General features: G+C 45.2%; 2 protein-coding genes across 3 annotated transcripts in view; one reads left to right on the forward strand and one right to left on the reverse strand.

The window, feature by feature from the left end:
* Window positions 1-10076, reverse strand: part of LOC143286707 (DNA polymerase delta catalytic subunit-like) — a 52729-nt gene extending 42653 nt beyond the window's left edge. Inside the window, exons 1-7 of one of the 2 annotated variants that reach the window (XM_076594390.1) lie at window positions 9974-10076; window positions 8748-8851; window positions 7615-7721; window positions 5416-5532; window positions 4087-4259; window positions 2539-2632; window positions 393-561 (exon numbers count right to left, since the gene is read on the reverse strand). In XM_076594390.1, the coding sequence (XP_076450505.1) occupies window positions 393-561; window positions 2539-2632; window positions 4087-4259; window positions 5416-5532; window positions 7615-7721; window positions 8748-8809 (722 nt within the window). In that variant the 5' untranslated portion in view covers window positions 8810-8851; window positions 9974-10076. Of the gene's footprint in view, window positions 1-392; window positions 562-2538; window positions 2633-4086; window positions 4260-5415; window positions 5533-7614; window positions 7722-8747; window positions 8852-9937 lie in introns of both variants that reach the window. The other variant, XM_076594391.1, reaches the window with a different exon arrangement.
* Window positions 10077-12951: 2875 nt separating this feature from the next.
* LOC143286639 (sulfate transporter-like) lies at window positions 12952-20119 on the forward strand. Its single transcript, XM_076594277.1, has 8 exons — window positions 12952-13083; window positions 14229-14431; window positions 15341-15710; window positions 15913-16074; window positions 16782-17471; window positions 17636-17725; window positions 18119-18382; window positions 19517-20119. The coding sequence occupies exons 1-8, from the start codon at window positions 12952-12954 to the stop codon at window positions 20117-20119; spliced, it is 2514 nt and encodes an 837-aa protein (XP_076450392.1).
* Window positions 20120-24402: the final 4283 nt, after the last annotated feature.

Genomic DNA, 24402 nt, shown 5'->3' on the forward strand with positions numbered 1-24402 from the left:
TTGTATTGTACTGTATTGTATCATTTTTTTCACAAAAGATTTCTTGTATCACATCTTTTCACGACAGATTTCTTGGTGTAAAATTCAGGCTACAGGGAGAGCGTGTCACTACAGAGCAGTGCTAACACCTCCCCCCACCCTCTTACCCCCTATTTTGTGTTATGTATAATTTTCTTAAATTTTTGAATATATCATTCATCTCCTTTACTGTAACATGTTCCGGCTTCCACCTACATTTCATTAATCCAATAAACGTCAACGCTAACCATAAAAACTTTGCAATTATTTCATCAAACTTCAATCATACAGCCTCAGACACTGGATTCTACGCTAACCATGAAAACTTTGCAATTATTTCATTGAACTCCAATCACAAAGCCACGTACACTTACCGAATCTCAAAGTCAATGTTGCTCTCGTAGGTCTGAAAGCCATGGTTGGAGTAGCCGGGGCACTGGAAGCCCTGTTCCAGCAGACGCTTAGCGGGAGCTATCAGTCGGGGTATGGCCACCGTGATCTTCAAAAACGGCAACTTTCGGTTGCCATGGTAGCCATATATACCTAGGACAGCCAACCGCACAGAATCAATGTCATGTTCAGTCTGTTTAGTGCATCAGCAGATTAGCTGTTTCTCCTAAATTGAAAGAAAAAGAAGAAAAAAAAAAAAAAGGGGGGGGGGGGGGGGGGGGGAATCTATTCATACACAAGCTGCAGTAATTCATAAGCTGCAGATAATACACAAAAATAACATGTACAGAAATTAACAGTACATAACGAACCACTTATCTTACCACAGGCAATCAACACATACACAGAGAGCAAACACTGGCTATGGTAAATGCAACACAAAAGAGAAAAAACTGTTTCCACAAAAATACAGTACACACACAACCCAAAATCTACCTGTATTCACATTTATTCATTGTCAGCATTTCCACTGACACCACTGAAAGCTTCAACTCCAGTGTCAATATCGAACAGGAGCATGGCCTCCAATACCACGCTCGCATTGCTAAATTCAGCACTATTTTCACTGGTAGACCAAAGTGAAAAATTCACGCACTGTCAAAATCAGTTTGGACAGCTAAAGCAAGGCCAAGAATATTCCGAACAATGTGGAAACAAATTTAATTTGAGAATGCTGCTAAACACGGAATTGGAAAAATTAAGAAAAACAAGCCGCAATCGTTAATCGGCATTGGGATCGGATGTCTTTGGCAAATTTCATAGTAAAATCCCCTTGTGGGTGTGTGTATGATTGAAGCTTGAATGAATGACACAGGAAACATACAATGAGCACCTGATGGCAGCTGTCAGTACACCCAGGTAGGCAGATTTTTGTGCAAATGACTCCATGTTTGTGAAGCACTCTAAGCCTGCTCTCTGAGTAATGGCGCTATGTATGTATCCACTGTAAGTATCAACATCAATCAGTAACTTCATGTTTGTAACAAGCTTAGTCTTTGACTAAGGATACGCACTATATAAGTATACATATAACAATAGTCTCTGACTGATGATAGTCACTATGTAAGTACCCACATGAACCACTCAACGGTCTCTGACCGAGGGCAGTCACTATGTAAGTACCCACATGAACCACTCAATGATCTCTGACCGAGGGCAGTCGCTATGTAAGTACCCACATGAACCACTCAACGGTCTCTGACCGAGGGCAGTCACTATGTAAGTACCCACATGAACCACTCAACGGTCTCTGACCGAGGACAGTCGCTATGTAAGTACCCACATGAACCACTCAACGGTCTCTGACTGATGACAGTCACTATGTAAGTACCCACATGAACCACTCAATGGTCTCTGACAAGGGACAGTCGCTATGTAAGTACCCACATGAACCACTCAACGGTCTCTGACCGAGGACAGTCACTATGTAAGTACCCACATGAACCACTCAACGGTCTCTGACCGAGGACAGTCACTATGTAAGTACCCACATGAACCACTCAATGGTCTCTGACTGGGGACAGTCGCTATGTAAGTACCCACATGAACCACTCAATGGCCTCTGACCAAGGACAGTCACTATGTAAGTACCCACATGAACCAACCACTCAATGGTCTCTGATGACAGTCACTATGTAAGTACCCACATGAACCACTCAATGGTCTCTGACTGGGGACAGTCACTATGTAAGTACCCACATGAACCACTCAATGGTCTCTGAGGACAGTCACTATGTAAGTACCCACATGAACCACTCAACGTCTCTGACTGGGGGCAGTCGCTATGTAAGTACCCACATGAACCACTCAATGGTCTCTGACCGAGGACAGTCACTATGTAAGTACCCACATGAACCACTCAACGGTCTCTGACTGGGGGCAGTCGCTATGTAAGTACCCACATGAACCACTCAACGGTCTCTGACTGGGGGCAGTCGCTATGTAAGTACCCACATGAACCACTCAATGATCTCTGACCGAGGGCAGTCGCTATGTAAGTACCCACATGAACCACTCAACGGTCTCTGACTGGGGACAGTCGCTATGTAAGTACCCACATGAACCACTCACTTTCCTTCATGAGGTAGTCCACAGCCAGCACTGCATGCACCACCTCCTCCCTGTTGGAGCGCATGTCCTTCTTCACCACCATGTCCAGAGAGTCCTTCACACAGCCACACACAGCCAGTCAACTTAATCACCACACACAGCGAGTCAAGTCAGCAGTCACACAGCAAGTCAAGTCAAGTCAAAGGAAATGAAATGGTGAACAGAGCAGCTACAAAGGGTGCACAAAGAACAGAGAACACTTTTGAAATATGTATCCATCCACCCATCACTTTCAGAACATTGTAGACTGCTCCAATCTCCAGTAAGGAACAGATGTCAATCATGTGCACACAACAGAAAACACACACACACACACACTTCTTGAACTTGTCATAGAAAACACACACACACACACACACACCTTGAACTTGCCATATCAAAATTACACAGAAAACACACACACAAACACAGAACAAACCTTAAACCTGTCATATCAAAATTACAAAGAAAACACACACACAAACACTGAGCAAACCTCAAACCTGTCATATCAAAATTACAACAAAAAAAAACACACACATGGTGACAAAAAACACAGAACAAACCTTAAACCTGTCATCCCAAAATTACACAGAAAACACACACACAAACACAGAACAAACCTCAAACCTGTCATCCCAAAATTACAAAGAAAAAAACACACACACAGAACAAACCTTGAACTTGTCATATCAGAATTACACAGAAAACACACACACACACACACAGAACACATACATTGAACTTGCCACAGAAAACATACACAGAAAACACACACACACAGAAAACAAACACACGCACACACACAGAACATACCTTGAACTTGCCACAGAAAACATACACAGAAAGCACACCCACACACAGAGAACACACCCACACACAGTCAGAACACACCTTGAACTTGCCATATCAAAATTACACAGAAAAGACACCCACAAAACACACACCTTGAACTTGCCATATCAAAATTACACAGAAAACACGCCCACAAAACACACACCTTGAACTTGCCATGTCAAAAGTACACAGAAAACACACCCACAAAACACACACCTTGAACTTGCCATGTCAAAAGTACACAGAAAACACACCCACAAAACACACACCTTGAACTTGCCATATCAAAATTACACAGAAAACACGCCCACAAAACACACACCTTGAACTTGCCATGTCAAAATTACACAGAAAAGACACCCACAAAACACACACCTTGAACTTGCCATATCAAAATTACACAGAAAAGACACCCACAAAACACACACCTTGAACTTGCCATGTCAAAAGTACACAGAAAACACACCCACAAAACACACACCTTGAACTTGCCATGTCAAAAGTACACAGAAAACACACCCACAAAACACACACCTTGAACTTGCCATATCAAAATTACACAGAAAACACGCCCACAAAACACACACCTTGAACTTGCCATATCAAAATTACACAGAAAAGACACCCACAAAACACACACCTTGAACTTGCCATATCAAAATTACACAGAAAACACACCCACAAAACACACACCTTGAACTTGCCACAGTCCTCCTTCCTGAAGCCGGGCTGTGCAGGCACGAAGAAGTAGGGTGAGAAGCCGTGGATGTGGGCGGCCACACTGTTCCCCTCCATGGTGATGCCGAACATGCGGATCACAGGTGTGGGGCCTACTGTCGCGCCCGGCATCCCAGGGATCGGCCGGCCTGTCAAACACGGGTCTTTGTTATGGTGGGAAATCTGCATGTCTTTGTTCTACTGGGAAATCTGCATGTCTTTGTTCTACTGGGGAATCTCTCCATGTCCCATGGATAGGTCGGCGTGAAAAACAGGTCTATGTTACACTGGGAAATCTGAACAGGTCTTTGTTACACTGGGAAATCTAAACAGGTCTTTATTCTACTGGGAAATCTGCATGTCTTTATTCGACTGGGAAATCTCCCCATGTCCCATGGATAGGTCGGCGTGAAAAACAGGTCTTTGTTACAGTGAGAAATCTACATATATCAGGGATCAGTCGGCCTGTAAAACAGGTCTTTGTTACACTGGGAAATCTACATATATCAGGGATCAGTCGGCCTGTAAAACACATCTTTGCTACACTGGGAAATCTACATATCTCAGGGATCAGCCGGCCTCTAAAAAATGTCTTTGTTACACTGGGAAATCTACATTTCTTTGTTATACCAGGAAATCTCTCCACATCTTGGGGATAGGCCTGCCTGTATCGCACTTGTCTTTGTTATACCAGGAAATCTCTCCACATCCCATTGATACATAACATTGGCCTGTAAAACATGGCTTTGTTATACTGGGAAATCTCTCCACATCCCAGGGATAGGCCTGCCTGTATCGCACTTGTCTTTGTTATACTGGGAAATCTCTCCACATCCCACTGATACACAACATTGGCCTGTAAAACATGGCTTTGTTATACTGGGAAATCTCTCCACATCCCAGGGATAGGCACTGCCTGTATTGCACTTGTCTTTGTGTCTGACTCACCAAGGTAATGTGTCTGACTTATCAAGGTAATGTCATGCCCGACTCACCAAGGTAATCTGCTTGACTCACCAAGGTAATGTCTGTTTCACTCACCCAGGTAATCTGCTTGACTCACCAAGGTAATGTCTGTTTCACTCGCCAAGGTAATATCTGTCTGACTCACCAAGGTAATGTCTGTCTGACTCACAAAAGTATAACACACCATCTACTCCCCAAGGCAATAGTACCCCAACTCACCAATGTAATAATTGATGTCCAGCGTCTGTTTGGGGCTCACCAAGGTAATGTCTGTTTGACTCACCAAGGTAAAGACATGCCATCTACTGCCCAAGGCAAGTCACCCCCCCCCCCACTTACCAATGTAATAATCGACGTCCAGTTGCTGAAATTCAACATTGTCTGCCTTGGGGTTGATGGGGGGCAGGGGAGGGCGGGACCACTTGACACTCGTGGCCTCATGCTCTGGGCCTTCACCTTCACATCACAACAACATATGTCATTTACTCCTGGGGACGAAACAGGTCAACAACATGTTATTTTCTCCACGGGACGAAACAGGTAATTCTGACAAATGACATGATATAGATGCATTCCGTTCATTGACAAGATACATTCCTTTCAGAACAAGTCTGCTGAGATTTGGTCGTCATCCGAATGACTAGCGTCCACACCACCACTCAAGGTCTAGCGGAAGAAGAGAAAATTATCCTGGCCAGTGTGGGATTTGGTCCCATGTGCTCAGATTCTCTTGCTTTCTTGGCAGAAGTGTTACAGCTAGGCCACCACTTATCCCATGTGCTCAGATTCTCTTGCTTCCTGGGCAGAAGTGTTACAGCTAGGCCAACACTTATGGGGATGTGCTCAGATTCTCTTGCTTCCTGGGCAGAAGTGTTACAGCTAGGCCACCACTCCATCATTTGATAAGGTTTTGTTATTTTGATTTGGAATTCCATGTATTTGTATTTCTTTTTATCATAACAGATTTCTCTTTGTGAAATTTGGGCTGCTCTCCCCAGGGACAGCACATCGCTATACTACAGCACCCCCCCCCCCCCCCCCCCTTTTTTTTTCTTCTCCTGTGTGCAGATTTATTTGTTTTTCCTATTGAAGTGGATTTTTCTACAGAATTTTGCCAACCCTTTTGTTGCCGTGGGTTCTTTTACATGCGCTAAGTGCATGCTGCACACGGGACCTTGGTTTATCATCTCATCCGAATGACTAGCATCCAGACCACCACTCAAGGTCTAGTGGAGGGGGAGAAAATATCGGCGGCTGAGCTGTGATTCGAACCAGCGCGCTCAGATTCTCTCACTTCCTTGGCGGATGCGTTACTTCTAGGCCATCACTCCACATGTAACACATGGAATAAAAAAAAAGGAGAGACCTAAGTCTAATTTGCACAGACTCAAATGAATTCATTCAGTTTCAGGGTTGTAAGATTCTCTTTCAGTCTTACCAAGAACTGCAAACCATTAGAAATACAGATTCTCCCAACAGAAAGAAAGAAACAAACAAAAAAAGTATTAGTAATAGTCTCATAGTGATTATTATGAACACAACTGAAAATACGCACACAACACAGTCTTAATATCTGTCACATGTATTTTAACATTTTAATAAATGCTGAAAAGTGGTATGAAAGTGTGTGCCTTGTGCATTATTTTTTTCTTTCTTCTGTAATCATACTGATCAATGTATAGATATTTTCAACAGTTTCCAATGCACTTTAAGATTTTGAACATGACATCTGATCTTTCTTGAACAACCAGATGGTTACCTCCACCATATTCGTTTGGGACATGGATTATGGGGTCCTTGATGTGCTAATCAGGACTTCCTGCATCTGTATACACATGAAGGGGGTTCAGGCACTAGCAGGTCTGCACATTCTCCATCCTTAATCCATCACACAGAGATGGGATTTGAACCCAGGACTTTAGGAATCTATGTCCAGTGCTCTGACCACCTGGCCATACCATCCATAAACCATGACGACAATGGCTCAGAAAACTACTACACACTGATCTACCAGTGCTCTAACACTTGGCCATACCATCCATAAACCATGATGACAATGGCTCAGAAAACTACAAGACAATGATCTACCCATGCTAACACTTGGCCATACCATCCATAAACCATGATGACAATGGCTCAGAAAACTACAAGACAATGATCTACCAGTGCTCTAACACTTGGCCATACCATCCATAAACCATGACAACACTGGCTCACAAAACTACAACACACTGATCTACCAGTGCTCTAACACTTGGTTATACCATCCATAAACCATGATGACAATGGCTCACAAAACTACAACACACTGATCTACCAGTGCTCTAACACTTGGCCATACCATCCATAAACCATGATGACAATGGCTCAGAAAACTACAACACACTGATGACAATGGCTCAGAAAACTACAACACACTGATGACAATGGCTCAGAAAACTACAACACACTGATGACAATGGCTCAGAAAACTACAACACACTGATGACAATGGCTCAGAAAACTACACTGCACTGATCGGCAGACCACATCACTGACCCAGACTCTCCTGGCTGTCCTCCTCCATCTTGTTTTCCGAATCAATCTCGTCCATCAAAGCAAGTTCCGCCTCAAAGGCTGACGGATCTTCATCCTCATCTGCATATCTACAACAACACAAACATCACATATACATTCAACCAATCAGTATCACAAACATTACATATAACTTAACCAACACTGAACATATAACGGCTGTAAATATGGCTATCATGTCTCTGTCTCAAGGCAAACCTTTGACAAATTCAGGCATGCCCAGCCCCAACTTTGCTTTTCAAGAATACACATTAGAATCGAGACACGGCATTATTTTCAGGAACGTCTCAAGCAAACATACACAGTCAGTGCTTACCCGCATGCGCATTGGTCCTGCCGAAGTTACTTTGCCGGTGACAGAAATCGAGTGGACTTTCACAAAATGGCTTCAGTACTGTTCGGACAGTTTTGGCTTTTCACACAGTGGCTTCAGTAATATTTGGCAGCATTTCTTAACAAAGAAGTCTTAACAAAGTGTCTTTGGCAATGGTCGGAAAGCCATCTAAGGGTACACTTCATCGAGCTCAATAGTATTCAGCTCAGTGGTACACTTGTATCCACTAGATACTTTGGAAAAAAAACCAAACACATGTTGTAGTTAAATTTTTTAATTTTCCGGGACATGCACGAAAATACGTATTTCAGGGACACTGTCCATTTATCAATTTTCCAGGACAAATACAGGACATCAGTAACAGTAGGCATGCCTGTAAATTCAGTTAAAATCTTCTTTTCCAGTAATAATATCATACACCTGTTTTAGCAATGCTCAGCCATCTCAACTTATTCAATATAACCAGTTTCTATGTACATACAAAAGTGTAAATCTTTAGCACAGGGAAGTAACTTAGTTGAAGTTACCCCCCCCCCCCCCCCCCCCTTCCATTTCAATTTGACACCCTGTTTGCTGATAAGCACAACTTTACACTGGGTGAGACACCATTCTATCCAATAAATATATGAATCTATATCTATGAATACAACTGTAGACTGCTATATACAGCTGAACCCTCATGGCACTATAATCGTAACTTGAATAAGTAACTAATCTTACTGAGTTACTATATTTATCAACCATAATTTTCAATCATTCATACCTGTTCTTCTTGGCAGGTGGAGCAGCTGGTTTCTTTGACTGAAAACTTCTCTTCTTATCCATCTCTGAGGCTGTGTTCAATACTTCTGGCACAGGTGGACAACACTGTGGAACACACATGTTGAACAAATTTATCTCAAGTCCCACAAAAAACAAAAGTGTAACACATGCCTCCTGTTTTTATGACAACACTCATTTTACTTTTTAGTACAGAGTGGGCTCACCTCCTGAGATACTAACAGGTGGTCTTTTTTCAATCGTGTCAGTGTCACATTTACTCTTTTACTTTTAGTGAGTTAGTGAGTGCACCCTTTCAGTGAGTTAGTGGACGCCTTTTTAAGGGGGTGTGGGGAGTGTGTTCCTTGTACACACATACATATTATATATCAAAGTGAAGTATACTACAGTATCAACCACATGCATACTATAAAGACAATGATTTGAACATAACATTCCTCTTCAATGGTTCTGAACAGGAAGTCCATAAATATACCATTTTTCCCACGCAAAATATCTTTGTGGAACAGTTCTTTTCCCTAAAAGGTGGTCACAACACCTTCACTGGACAACTCCAACTGCACATTCTTTAAAACTGTCAAACATCAAAAGGAGATAGAAAAACACATTCTTTAAAAACTCTGTCTTCAAGAAGAGAGAAACTGACACTATCATTAAAGCTTTCAGGCCTACCCCCATACCTATACATCTTCAACAAATGAGAAATTGACACATTCTCTGACGCTGTCAGGCCTACTCCCATACCCATACATCTATCCCTTGGTATACCCGACTGCTACAACATCAACCATACAGCTGAAGAGCTTCCATGGCAAACTTCTAGTTTCGGTTTGTTTTGGTTTCATTTCCGAATCCGACTTCTACAGTTGTAGGCTAGGACTTCCTTTGTTTTTTTTTATATAGGAATCTCACGCTAGCGCCTCTCAGCAAGTCGCGAAATAAACACCAAGAAATGCTTGTCTATAGCTTATTATTTTAAATACAATATTTCATAATACTAAAAACTGGTCAGTACGTCAAACTGATCAGAGCCTTGAAAGCGCGCCACAAAATGTGCCTGAGGACTGGGCGTAAATGGACATTTCTGAACACTTTTCAGCTCATCTGGTCAAGTAATTAAGTCCATCAGCTTAACGTGTCCAAAATCGGGCGGCTATATTCACACCCACCTACCGTAACAGAACATAAACAGTATGACTTCGATCTCACGTTTGCAAAGATGTTGCTGACAACGCAGTAGCCGAAGTCCCGCTTAAAAACTTCGTTCGAGTCTTTTTGCCACAACCAAGAAGAATGGAATATTTTCTCTCGAATTCAGTCAGTCAGGGTGTTCACATACTGATTAACAAAAGCAAACACTGCCGACCCCGATGCCTAACCTGCCCCTCTTTAAAGTATGTACCAATATTCAAAGACCCAAAGTGTTTGAAAGTAATCAAACGATTGCAGTCAACAAGCATACCCAGGACACACAGACAAGGGCACACAACTTAGAGCCAACGTTGCCTCGCGCATCCCGGCACAGAACTTGCAACTTGCCTCCCTTTTTTGGTTCAACTTAATTTTTTTGTAATGATAATAAATAATAATAATCATGAAAACTGACAAGAAGAAGAATGATAATGGGAACGAAAATAGTAACAATAATTGGTAATAATTATATGGAACGCTTGCCCATCGGCACAAAAACCCATCGGGCACTGGGCGCGTGACACACACAGTAACCGCCGCCGGTAACACCGTGGCACATCTAACGTATCTCAGTACCGATGCAAGCGCAGTCCCTCACTGCCGCCACCCCTCTCCCCAAAAAACACACCAAAATGACAACAAACACAAAAACAACAGCAACAAAAATACAACAAAACGAAGCAAACAACAACAACAAACAGGCCAAAAAAACAACTAATCTACTCGAAACGGTATCAAACATTATAAAGGAAACGGTCACTTGAAATGAAACGAAAATCAAATTGACAACATCGTTTCACTGAGATGCTTTCATCAGAATGCTATGAAATAGACATCGTCACGTCGTACAAATGACGTAATACAGTCGCGTTGAGAAAAGAAGCGTCACTGTGGTTCTGCCGGTCTGCTCACTGATGAATCGTGTTGACTTCTAAAATTCCATACACGGCTGGAAAAAAAATCACAAATAGTGGGGAATAACGGAGTGGTTTTATTGAACAGAAATTAAGCATAATTATGTTTGAACTAGGTGTTTTGATAAGGTTTTCTCGTCCGCCTTTTAAACTTCAGCCTGATTCGACATCACAAAGGCGTCGCTGTCACAGTGTTCCCTGCTGGCTGTGCTATAATATGTGAGCTGACAAGTCGGTGGTTTTGTTCGTTCGTTATCGTAGATTATTTTATTTTCAAGTCATGTTCAGCAGCGATTCAACGTGAGTAAATTTTCAGTTAAAAGCAATTTCTAAAAGAAGATGACGCTTCAAGATGTCGTCTGTACACCGCGGCATGTGACTGTCTTCTTTTTCTTTGCTTTCGTTGTCACACAATCAGTCTGCATCTGGTGACGAATAGAGATGTCTTCTCCATGTCGTGCCGGCTGCCGTGGAACCTTGGTCCTTAATGGTGTTGCATCTGTCTGTGCATATCATACAGTTTCCCATCAGGGTCGTTCCGCTCCTGGTGACTGTCAGAGTGAAATCATACTAGAAAGCACAACTGAGGCAGACGTCCATGGTTGCTACGACCATTACAGAGAGGAACCCAGTGTCGCTAAGGACGCAGACAGCAGCAAAGTGTTCAAGAGGTGGTCGAAAACCTGGTGTCACCAAATCACGTAGACACTGGCCGTAAAGCACTGAGATGGTCGAAGACAGACCCTCGGCCTATCGCTTGTAAAGCGTACGACACACCGAGATTCGTTTGTAAAGATGGCCCAGCTAGTCGTCCATTGCAGTCTGGCACCCATGTGTTACCTCTGTGCTTTGATGTCTCAGTATGGCTTGCTGCAGCAGATGTCCAAGTTTAGCTAGACCAACTCGAGCTGTCGCTGATGCTGTTTATGTTGCTGTCTAGAACAGAATTGTCAGGGTGATGTTGCATTGCTTGGGAAGCGGTGTGGGAGTAACCCACTTAAACGGTGCAGATCATGAGGCGAAACAACAACAATTTCAGTTTCTCAAGGAGGCGTCACTGCATTCGGACATGTACGCTGTACACCAAATGTCAGTACAAGGCGGATGCCTGACCAGCAGCATAACCAAACGCGTTTAGTCAGGCCTTGAGTACATGCACATATATATTTGTGTATCTATCAGGGTGGATTTTTGCTACAGAATTTTGCCAGAGGACAACACTCTTGTTGCTATGGGTTCATTATTTTAGTGCGCCAAGTGCGTGCTGCGCACGGGACCTTGGTTTATCGTATTATCCGAATGACTAGACGCTCAGTTTGATTTTCAAAACTTGGGAGAAAGGCCGGCGAGAGCAGGATTCGAACCCAGACCCTCAAGGACTCTCTGTATTGGCACGGCTGAGCGTCTTGACCATCTGCCACATTCCACCTCCATACCACCACCAACAGCACACACACTACTACTCCAAGAAACAACTGATAAAACAACAACAACAGCAGCAAAACAACAACAAAGGAAAGAGAGTTAACAATTTCTATCTGTGATTATTAAAGGGTTCTGCACAGTGAGTCTTGATGAACTCATTGACAGCTGCTGACGATAATACTTGTCAGTGAAGGGCAGTCACCTTGCTTTGAACATAAATTATCAGGTTGTCAGTCACTATTTTCTACTTGGACCGCTTCCTCCTGAGATGGCATTACTTTTGCTCAGTAAAATCAACGACACCACTTCAGCACTGAGTCAAGGGTTAATTAAGGGTTGTGCATTTCTAACGCTTTGCGGTATGTTTCAAGTGGAATACGGGAGACGAAGGTTTCCTAACCGCGAGGATGTTGATTAATGCTTGTTGTGCTCATGGTGGTGGTTGCATGACCGAATTAGCCTCTCACAAATGTGAACTTTTAACTAGTACCAATTATTTGCAAATTTTGGCTCAGGAGCTCGGGCAGAAGGGTTAAAATTGCTCAGTAACTCAGGGCTCAAAGGGTTAATCTTATAACTTGGTGAATTTCCAGGTGTGGTGAAGTGAAGTCCTGAAGGCAACTGGCTGTGCTCTGCAATATCTCAAAATCATACACCATGGCTCAGCTATTGTCGAGTGACACAGAAACTCCCAGTACCAGAGACACAGAATCCCCCAGTCTCAGAAACGTGGAATCTCCTGGAGGAGAGTCATCTGTGGACGGCAAGAAAAAGACAATATTGACAAAGGTTACTCTCTGTCTCTGTCTCTCTGTCTCTCGGTCTCTCTATGTGTTGTAACCTCCTTGCCAAAAGGGTATCTTTGGCACTGCCTGTAAACTTTAAGTCAGTGTCATTGTCCTTGTCTCTCTGTCTCTTTGTCTCTGTCTCTCCACTCCCGCCCTCATCTCTCAAACTGTGCGTGTGTGTTTTGATGCATGTGGGTGTGTTTGCTTGTCTGTACGCACGTCTCTTTCTTGTTCCCCGAATATATTCCTGCTTTACTTTGACGAACATTACCCACAAAAGATATTTTAAAATATCACTGCTTTTTAATATACATTTATCATTTCTTTCTGGTTTCGCCTTTGTCTTTTCATTGTCGGAATTTTGCTCTGCCGTTTGGCCTCTGTCATTAATTGCCAGAACCTCCCTCTGTTGCCAGAGTTTCATTCCCAGTGATTCGGTCCCCATCATTTATTGTCCAAATTTTGTTCTGGTTTGGCCTCTGTCGTTTATTGTCCGAATTTTGTTCTGGTTTGGCCTCTGTCATTTATATATTGTCCGAACTTTGTTCTGGTTTGGCCTCTGTCATTTATATATTGTCCGAACTTTGTTCTGGTTTGGCCTCTGTCCTTTATATATTGTCCGAACTTTGTTCTGGTTTGGCCTCTGTCATGTATTGTCCGAATTTTGTTCTGGTTTGGCCTCTGTCATGTATTGTCCGAATTTTGTTCTGGTTTGGCCTCTGTCGTGTATTGTCTGAATTCTGTTCAGTACAATACAATACAGTTTGCTAATCCATTATCCACCCGTCATGCATTATCACAGTTATTTTAATATGGTTTCAGTTTCGTTGTCCGTCTGCATCAGTATTTCCTTAATTGCTTACTGGCTGCCCTCTTGTTTAGTTAATTGTCCATTCTTCTTTATGTCCTAAAAAAAATTATGCGCGTGAACATGTGCTCTGGTCGGGATATTTGAATCCACCGTAAATAAAGTTGTATCCATTCATATCGCAATCATTGTGATCAGCAGCATATTGCTTTACAGCCTTTCTAACGTCAGAATATCTTTGGTTGACAGTTGTTGTGTCAGTATTAATAGTAGCAGTAGGAGCAAAAACAACAACAGTAGTACATTAACCCATACTTTCCCTGTACTCCGATCTGCAGAAACGCCACGACGGTACCAGCTCAGACATAAGTGACAGCTCGAACTACACGTGCACCTTGTCCGGGTCGCCGTACCATTCGAGGAAGGGCTTCATGAGCTATGAGAGGCGGTCCTACACGCAGGACCAGCTCAACGACTTCTATCCACTGCCAGGCCCGCCAAAAACCGCACCACTTCTGCACATGGTCAAGCAGAAATGTAGGTGAGGCTGTGCCGCAAGTAGAGTTTGTGGAATCAGTACGTGTGTCACATAGCAGAGCTCACTGACCACTGATGCTGTTGTTGCCACCGGCAGAGGTTATGTTTTCACCGCAGGTGTTTTCAAGTGTTTGTTTGTTTGTATTTTAGCAAGATTGCGTAAAAAGGGGACTTTTTCTGCTATGTTGTGGAAATGTCAGTGATGGGCCAAGGACCAAGCGGAAGGATTTTGGTGGTGATCCGGTACGATTTCTGGATCTAAGGAATATCTAAATGATTTTTCACTATTGGGAGATGGGTAACCCCCCCAAAAAAAACAAAAAACAAAACAAAAAAAAAACAAAACAAAACAAAAAAAAACCCAAAAAACAAACAAACAAACAAAAAAAAACAAAAACAACAACAACAAACAAACAAACAAAAAACCAACTGTAGGATACCTTGAAGAATTCACTGGTAGATTTCGATGAGGCTTTGTAAGATGACAGACCATAGGACAGAGGCCATGAATACTAATTTAGTGGCGATCCGATTTCAGGATTTCCTTGTCCCCAAATGTACTGGTCACAACTTTCAACCTTCTGACTGGTGTTTCGGATCGTTTTGTTTCCGACAGCTTTATATGATAAAAACAACAACAAAACACACACACACACACTAACAACTTTCAGAACAGCATGCACTGAACTCTCCCAATACAACCCTCCCCCCCCCCCCCCCACACACACGTGTGTGTGTGTGTGTGTGTGTGTATTGGCAGGCTTGTGGTGCAGTGACCAGTTTTTGATATGTGGATTTACAATCAAGAGTTATATATACCTTTTCCTACCCCCGTCTCCCTGCCCTGCGTGCTATTTATAGAATGAACATGAGAGTGAGGAGGCGGGACTGCTCAGTGACCCCTTGCGGGCAGATGCTCCGGGTCGTGCCTGGTGAACGGCCTCCTGGGCTTCCTGCCCATCGGCAAGGTGCTGAAGCACTACAGCGCGGGCAGCTACCTCTTCATGGACGTCGTCTGCGGCCTCTCCGCGGGCTTCCTCCACCTGCCCCAAGGGCTGGGGTTCGGGCTGCTGGCCAACCTGACTCCCGTGTACGGGCTCTACACTTCTCTCTTCCCCGTGCTGGTGTACATGGTGTTCGGCACCTCCCCCCACGTCTCCATGGGAACCAACGCCGTGGTGGCCTTGCTGTCGGCCTCCATCATAGACCAGGAGGTGGACCACTACCTGGCCAACCAGGCACCCAACCACACCGTCAGTGCTGCAGAGCTGCTGGAGAATAAGGTGTGTGTGTGTGTGTGTGCACGCGCGCGCGCAAGCCACTAAAGCCTGACTGAATGAGACAGGAAAGAATGATGAGCTCTACCCTGTTGTGCAAAGCCCTTAGAGCTTGTTATGTGACCGAGGATAGGCGCTATATATTACAAGTATCCCTATCCATCAACCCAGGACAGGTGTGCTATAGAAGTACCCTTCTCCCCGACAGGTATGCACGGCCACAGCTGCCGCTCTGCTGGAGGGCATCATCCTGATCGGGATGGGTCTGCTCCGGATGGGCTTCCTCACCACCTACATGTCCAACTCCTTCATCGGGGGATTCTCTTTCGCTGCCGCTGTGCACATCAGCGTTAGCCAGGTGAGTGAGTTTGTGGAATGACCAGGTGGGTCTGGGGGTCTGTCTGTGGGTGTGTTGGTCTGAGCTGCTTTTAACCTTCCCCAGCCCAAGTCATGTACCCACTCTCACATTTCCTGTCGAGAGCGGACAGTGAAGGATTTGCTGCTGGAGAAGAACTTGCTTTGCAAAGCTGGCTGCACTGCTGTCACACAGCTTGCTGCAAACTGCACTTTGCCTGGAGAGTGAGGTGAAAGGTTTTCTCATGCGTCTGTCCAGTTCAGTCTCCAGTCAGAGCTGGTCTGAGACTGGAACCCAGGCATAAAGAATAAGCCTGTTGTTTCGATAGTATGTCATAAACAGAAAAAAACAACTCACAGAAATTCAGCAAAAAAAAACCAACACCCATGATAAACATAATCAAATCAAATGAACAAAATGAATGTTGTTGGACGAATCAAGGATGTCATTTCTTTCCAGCAGAGGTGCTTCACGAATAGATGGACTAGACCGAAATCCCATCAGTTGAGTATTTAAATAAATCCATATAAAAGAGTCCCAGTGTCAGTGAAATGTGTCGTGTTTCGTCGTTTTCTTCTTCGCTCGTGGGCTGCAACTCCCACGTTCACATGTATGTATATGAGTGGGATTTTACGTGTATGACCGTTTTTACCCCGCCACGTAGGCAGCCGTACTCCGTTTTCGGAGGGTAGATGTCGTGTTGTAAGACGTGCCTTTTGCAGATCGTCAAGCTGTTACACCTGACGCTGCAGACCCGCTCGGGCATGGGCAAGCTGGTGTTCACCACGGCGGACGTGGTGACCCACATCACGGACACCAACATCGCCGACCTCATCGTGGGGGTTATCTGCGGGGCGATGCTGCTGGGCATCAACGAGGGCATCAATAAGCGCTACAAGCACCGGCTGAAGGTGCCCGTGCCCGCGGAGCTGCTCGTAGTCATCCTCTCCACCCTCGTGTCCCACTTCGCCCGGCTGGACGAACGCTTCAACGTCCAGGTGGTGGGCGACATCCCGCAGGGCCTGCCCAGCCCTTCCCTCCCACCTGTGGAGCCCATGCCCAGGATCGTCAAGGATGCTTTCGTGGACGCCATCCTCATCTTTGTGCTGACCATCTCCCTGGCCAAGCTGACGGCCAAGCTGCACATGATCACCATCGACGACAACCAGGAGCTGTTGGCCTACGGGCTGTGCCAGGTGGTGGGGTCCTTCTTCCAGAACTTCTCGTCCAGTATCTCCCCGCCCCGCACCATGATGCTGAGCTCCATGGGCAGCAGGTCCACGCTGAACGGCATCAGCACGGCCCTGTTCCTGCTGCTCGTGCTGCTCGTGGCGGGGCCGCTCTTCGTGTCGCTGCCCATTGCCATGCTGTCCGTCATGATCATCTTGGCCATGAAGGACCTCCTGCTGCAGGTGGGGACGGGGTTGGGGGTGTGGGGGTGGAGAGAGAAATACTCAGACACAGACACAGACACAGGCACACACACACACACACACACACACACACACACACACACACACACGTCTTTAACTTCCCACAGGTGTTGAAGGTGAATGGCATCTTTAACCTCCTGCAGGTGTTGAAGGTGAAGGACGTTTTTAGCATCCCCCAGATGTTGAAGGTGAAGGACGTTTTTAACCTCCCCCAGGTGTTGAAGATGAAGGACGTCTTTCATCCCTCCCCCCCACGCCTCCACCCAGGTATTGAAGGTGAAGGATGTCTTTCATCCCTCCCCCCCACGCCTCCACCCAGGTATTGAAGATGAAGGATGTCTTTCATCCCTCCCCCCCACGCCTCCACCCAGGTATTGAAGATGAAGGATGTCTTTCATCCCTCCCCCCCACGCCTCCACCCAGGTGTTGAAGATGAAGGACGTCTTTCATCCCTCCCCCCCACGCCTCCACCCAGGTATTGAAGGTGAAGGATGTCTTTAAACGTCATTAACCTCCCCAAGCGTTGAAGGTGAAGATTTAACCTCCCCCAGGTGTTGAAGGTGAAGGGCGTCTTTAACCCTCCCCCCAGGCGTTGAAGGTGAAGGACGTCATTAATTTCCCCCCAGGTGTTGAAGGTGAAGGATCTGTGGTACGTGAACAAGGGCGACTTCCTGATCTGGGTGCTGACGGTGGTGTTCGGGGTGGTGGGCGACCTGGACGTGGGTCTGCTGGCGGGCACCCTGGCCTCTGTGGTGATGGTGCTGGCCTACAGCCAGCTGGCCCATGGCATCCTGCTGGGCAAGGCTTCCGGGGAGGACCTCTACCTCAACATGGACCGCAGGGACATCCACCCAATCCCCGGCGTCAGGATCTTCAGGTTCGTGTGGGAGGTAGGGTTGGTTTGGGTGGGGTGTGGGTGGTTGGGTCGATGTGGAGTCTTCTTTGTCTGTCTGTCTTTTTTATGTGGTAAAGGGGGTGGGGGTGTTGATCAGGCAATTCCAGTTGTTTCTCTCTTCCACCGAATGCGCATACTGTATCCAGGATCACGTTGTCTCACTCTCTCTGTGTGTCTCTCTCTGTCTCTGTGTCCCTGTCTCCCTGTCTCTGTCTCTCTCTGTCTGTGTGTGTGTCTCCCTCTCTCTCTCACACACACACACTCACATTCACACACGCCGGCACCCCCCTCGCCACATCAAACACACACATGCACACATACACACACGCGTACGTACACACACACACACACACACACACACACACACACACACGCATGTAAGCACGCATGCACACACCCTTCCCCCCCTCACACATGCACATGCACACACACATACACACACACGCGAATGCATGCACACACACACACACACACACACACACACACACTGCCCCCCCCACCCCCCCACCCCCGCACACACAGACACACACCACACGCCAACACAACAGCCCAGCCCAGCCCAGCTCAATACAACCCACTACACTACACTACAGCACAGCACAGCACAACATAGAACAGATCAGCATATCACAGAACAGCACAGCACAACACAGAACAGATCAGCATATCAGCATATCACAGCACAGCACAGCACAGCACAACACAGAACAGAACAGCATATCACAGCACAGCACAGCATAGCACAGCACAACACAGAACAGAACAGCATATCACAGCACAGCACAGCACAGCACAGCACAACACAGAACAGAACAGCATATCACAGCACAGCACAGCACAGCACAACACAGAACAGAACAGCATATCACAGCACAGCACAGCACAGCACAGCACAACACAGAACAGAACAGCATATCACAGCACAGCACAGCACAACACAGAACAGAACAGCATATCACAACACAACACAACAAACACAATAGCACACTACATCACAGCACAAAGGAATATACAACATCATAGCACAGCAAACATAACACACCACAGCACAGCGTAGCACAACACAGCACATCCTCTCTCCCCACACACTCCCTTCCGTCACTCTCTGCTCACTAGGTTCGAATCCCAGCTGCACTTTGCCAGCGCTGAGCGGTTCAGGTCCGAGATCTACAGGAAGATCTTCGACCCCACCACCATGGCGCACAAGGACCACTACGAGATCGACGTGGCTGATCCGGGATCCGCGACAGACCAGCGCGATCTCCGCCCCGTGGTTCACGTCCATCTGTCGCGGCGCGGGAATCTGGACACCATCAAGCAGAGCCGCAGCTCCAGCAGAAGATCGCGTTCCGGCTTCCAAGGCCTGAAGATCAGCCAGGAGCTTGTGCCCGAGGAAAACGTCAGCAACAACGCCGCGGCTGCAGCAGTCAGTCCGACGGTGGAGACGTTGGAGGAGGAGGAGGAGGTGCGTTTCGTGATAGTGGACTGCAGCACGATGACCTACATCGACCTGACGGGTGTGGAGATGCTGCACCTGATCATCACGCAATTCTCCCGAGCCGGCGTGGCCATGATGCTGACCGACATCCCGCCCACCACGCTGGCCATCCTCAACAGGGCCAAGTTCTTCGAGCATGAGGACTTCAGCAAGGTCTACTTCAACGTCCTGGACGCTCTGCATGACATCCAGTCCCTGCGCATCAGCGGGAGCTTCGTCAAGAGCTTCGCCTAAACGCTGTGCTGGCAGCTATTACATCGCTGCAACCAGGTCCTTACTACGGTGTGTGGAGGCTATCACAGACTTCACTGGCTCTTAGTGCTGCATGACATAATAAATCTTTATATCTGAACGTTCACCACAGCGACCGCCCTTCATGAAGTATGACTGAGGGTCTAGTTTACTCGAATATTCATATGGGACGGTGCATGTGATTGAAGCCTCACTAAATGACACAGGAAATGAATGATAGCGCCTGAAGGCAGCTTTCACTCGGCTCTACCCAGGTAGGTAGCCTGTTGTGCAAGTGACGCCGTGTTTGTAAAGCGCTAAGAGGTCTCTGACACAGAATAGGCACCATAAAAGTAATGCTAACAGTGCGTTGTGTGATGATGAAGATGAGTCACAGGCACTGTGTCCGCAAACGTTTCTGTCGCAAGTCAGAGAGCGAAAGACTACGTCACATAAATCTGTAGTACGAGTAGTGTAATGAATATGGTAGTATAATAAACAGGCTATTCATGTCTATATTGAAGGTAAATGTGTGTTGTTGCGGAATGAATGAATTTCGTTCTTTAGTTTAACGTCTTTCACTGTAAGTGATATTAATGAATGAATAAATTCCAGTAAAATACTCAGTTTATTTGTGGCACAGACTGACATAAGCTTGCAAATAAGCCAACAGCAAAGAGAGAGCTGTATGATCAATGGTTTCTCCTTTGCAATGGGAATTCATTAACAGCTTAAGACTTTTGAAAAGGACCACGTATCCTTTTATAAAAGACTATGACTCTCACTTTTTGTTGTTGTTGTTGCTGTCTCATCATCTGCACCGTTTCAGTGGCATTGGTCCAACGCCGCTCATTCCGAGTCCCTCATATACAGCCACGCCCGGTGTAACAGGCCAGATCTTACCCTGGCCAGAGTTTACCCCCGTAAGAACTAGCCTAGGCCAGAGTTTCCCCCGTAAGAACTAGCCTAGGCCAGAGTTTACCCCCGTAAGAACTGACCTGGGCTACATCTTACCCGGGGTAATGTTTGGCCTAGGCCAGTTTATATCCCCTGGGCCATTTCTTACCCCCTCTCTTTTTCTCTGAAATACATTGATATTTGAAGAGTGCCAAGATTAACATTAGAATGAAGGGTATGTGAATTGCGATGAATATATTTCACACAATATTTATTACCAATGGGCTTTTATTCAAAACTGGAAAGTAATTAATGAACTTGTTGCTGCCCAAAAGAAGACATTCAAATACTGAACACTATAACTTAATAAGAAAACGCAAATATGTTTCAAATAACAGTTAGCATTTGAATGTGCAAATGTGTTAAACGTACTTATAGCTAACAAATTCCATCTGCTTCCTATGAACAAAAAACAAACAAACAAACAAAAAACAAAAATGAAAACCGACTTCGGAGACAAATATTTTTCATGCACATGCTTGTTTCGGAAGTCTTTATGCTTTGTGCATTCCATTATGAAATAGAACTCATCCCCAGTCACAGCCATATTACAAACCTTGCATAACCGCAACTCTTGTGGTGTGCCACAACGTCTCCCTCTTTCTATTTCCAATTCAAGATTACTAAGCATAATTCATCAAAATCAATCACTGTACATCAGAGCGACTGAACGTCTCTAGGAACGAACTTCATGTTCAAAGATAATATCAATTAAAACAGGTGTTCAATATCGAAAATTTTAATTGCAAATATGACAACAGTTTTATCCAAGCAACAAGTTCATTGATTACTTTCCAGTTTTGAATAAAAGCCCATTGGTAATAAATATTGTGTGAAATATATTCCCCACAGTTCACACACCCTTCATTCTAATGTTGTTAATCTTGGCACTCTTCAAATATCAATGTATTTCAGAGAAAAAGAGAGGGGGCAAGAAATGGCCCAGAGGATAAGAACTGGCCTAGGTCAAACTATACCCCGGGTAAGATGTAGCCCAGGCCAGTTCTTACGGGGGTAAACTCTGGCCAGGGTAAGATTTGGCCTGTTACACCGGCGGCCTCTTTAGGAGCGGTGCTCTTCTACCAGAATATTACACACCACGATTAACACGAAGCCGAAATCAGTATTTACTTTGTTCTTTGTGTCTTAAAGCAGATCTGGTGGAGCGTATATGCTTTGACACCTCTTTAAAACTAAAACTGAAACTTGCAGCCAAAATATCTGCTGTGTGACAAGCGAAGCGCGAAGAGAGAGAGAGAGAGAGAGAGAGAGAGAGAGAGAGAGATATTAAAAAAGAATCAAGATTCAAAAACTTTATTACGCAAGGATAAAGATTTTAGGCATCGCCCAGTCTGCCAATCTGTCCTTGTGACAACAATAACAATAACAACATTAACGATAACGCCACAACGATAATAATTTTGTTAACACTGCTACATCTACTCCTACTACAACGAAGAATAATCATCATAATCATCATTAACATCGCAAAAAGTAATTAAACGAACGCATTCACACATTCATATCCATACACATGCACACACTCTCTCCACCCAACACACACACACACACACACACACACACACACACATACTTAAGCACAGAGACATGACCGAAGTGAGAGACAGAGAGAGAGAGAGAGAGAGAGAGAGAGGTGGGATTCGGGGGGGCGAGGGGGCTGGGGGGGCAAGGGGGGAAGAAGGTGGAGGATAATGGTGAACCATTGCAGCGCGGCTGGTGAATGAATGTTCAGAAAGTTACATAGCAGAGAGAAATAGAAAGAGAGGGAAGGAGAGAGAGAGAAAGGGGGGAGGGAGTGTGTGTGCGTGCGTGTGTGTGAGAGAGAGAGAGAGAGAGAGAGGAGAAGATAACAAAGATTAAACATTGCAGCGCGGCCGGGGAACACATTCATGAATGCTTGTGAATGATCATTAATATACACAGCAGAGAGAGAGAGAGAGAGAGAAGACGCTCATATAACTGTCCTCCGAAACACGACACGGCTGAAAGCACGTTTAAATACCTCCAGGTCTGTATTTCACAAGTCTGTCGTTAACTTCGTCAGTTTCAAAAGGACGACGGGAGACTACTGTGGGCCAACTTTGTTCATTTTTTGTACAAAGACAGGTGTGTCCGTGTGGGTGTGGGTTCGAATCCCGGTCTCCCCCTTTCTCACAAGTTAGACTGGAAAATTCAACAGTGTCTAGTTTTGAGTTGACGATAAACCGAGGTCCAGTGTACAACACGCACTTGACGCACTGAACAAGAACCCATGGCAACGTCAGTGTTGTCCTGTGGTAACATTCTGTAGAGGAGACCACTCTGATAGATAGACAAATAGACCACTCTGATAGACAAATAGACCACTCTGATAGATAGACAGATAGACCACTCTGATAGACAAATAGACCACTCTGATAGATAGACAGATAGACCACTCTGATAGATAGACAAATAGACCACTCTGATAGATAGATAGACCACACTGATAGATAGACAAGGAATAGACCACTCTGATAGACAGACAAATAGACCACTCTGATAGATAGACAGATAGACCACTCTGATAGATAGACAAATAGACCACTGATAGATAGACAAGGAATGGACCACTCTGATAGATAGACAAATAGACCACTGATAGATAGACAAGGAATGGACCACTCTGATAGATAGACAAATAGACCACTGATAGATAGACAAGAAATGGACCACTCTGATAGATAGACAAGGAGACCACTCTGATAGATAGACAAGGAGACCACTCTGATAGACAAGGAGACCACTCTGGTAGATAGACAGATCGACCACTCTGGTAGATAGACAGATCGACCACTCTGGTAGATAGACAGATAGACCACTCTGATAGATAGACAAGGAGACCACTCTGATAGACAAGGAGACCACTCTGATAGACAAATAGACCACTCTGATAGACAAAGGAGACCACTCTGATAGATAGACAAGGGGACCACTCTGATAGACAAATAGACCACTCTGATAGATAGATAGACCACTCTGATAGATAGATAGACCACTCTGGTAGATAGACAGATCGACCACTCTGGTAGATAGACAGATCGACCACTCTGGTAGATAGACAGATCGACCACTCTGGTAGATAGACAGATAGACCACTCTGATAGATAGACAAGGAGACCACTCTGATAGACAAGGAGACCACTCTGATAGATAGATAGACCACTCTGATAGACAAGGAGACCACTCTGATAGATAGACAAGGAGACCACTCTGATAGACAAAGAGACCACTCTGATAGATAGACAGACCACTCTGATAGATAGACAAGGAGACCACTCTGATAGACA

The sequence above is a fragment of the Babylonia areolata genome, chromosome 10 (genome assembly GCF_041734735.1).
Source record: "Babylonia areolata isolate BAREFJ2019XMU chromosome 10, ASM4173473v1, whole genome shotgun sequence".
NCBI lineage: Eukaryota > Metazoa > Mollusca > Gastropoda > Neogastropoda > Buccinidae > Babylonia > Babylonia areolata.

What these genes read in the sequence shown, in the direction of transcription:
- LOC143286639 (XM_076594277.1), top strand. Translation starts at nt 12,952, where the DNA reads ATGGCTCAGCTATTGTCGAGTGACACAGAAACTCCCAGTACCAGAGAC. An exon ending in CAGAGCTGCTGGAGAATAAG is followed by an intron (nt 15,711 to 15,912) that starts GTGTGTGTGTGT and finishes TCTCCCCGACAG; the next exon opens with GTATGCACGGCCACAGCTGC. An exon ending in TTAGCCAGGTGAGTGAGTTT is followed by an intron (nt 16,075 to 16,781) that starts GTGGAATGACCA and finishes TGCCTTTTGCAG; the next exon opens with ATCGTCAAGCTGTTACACCT.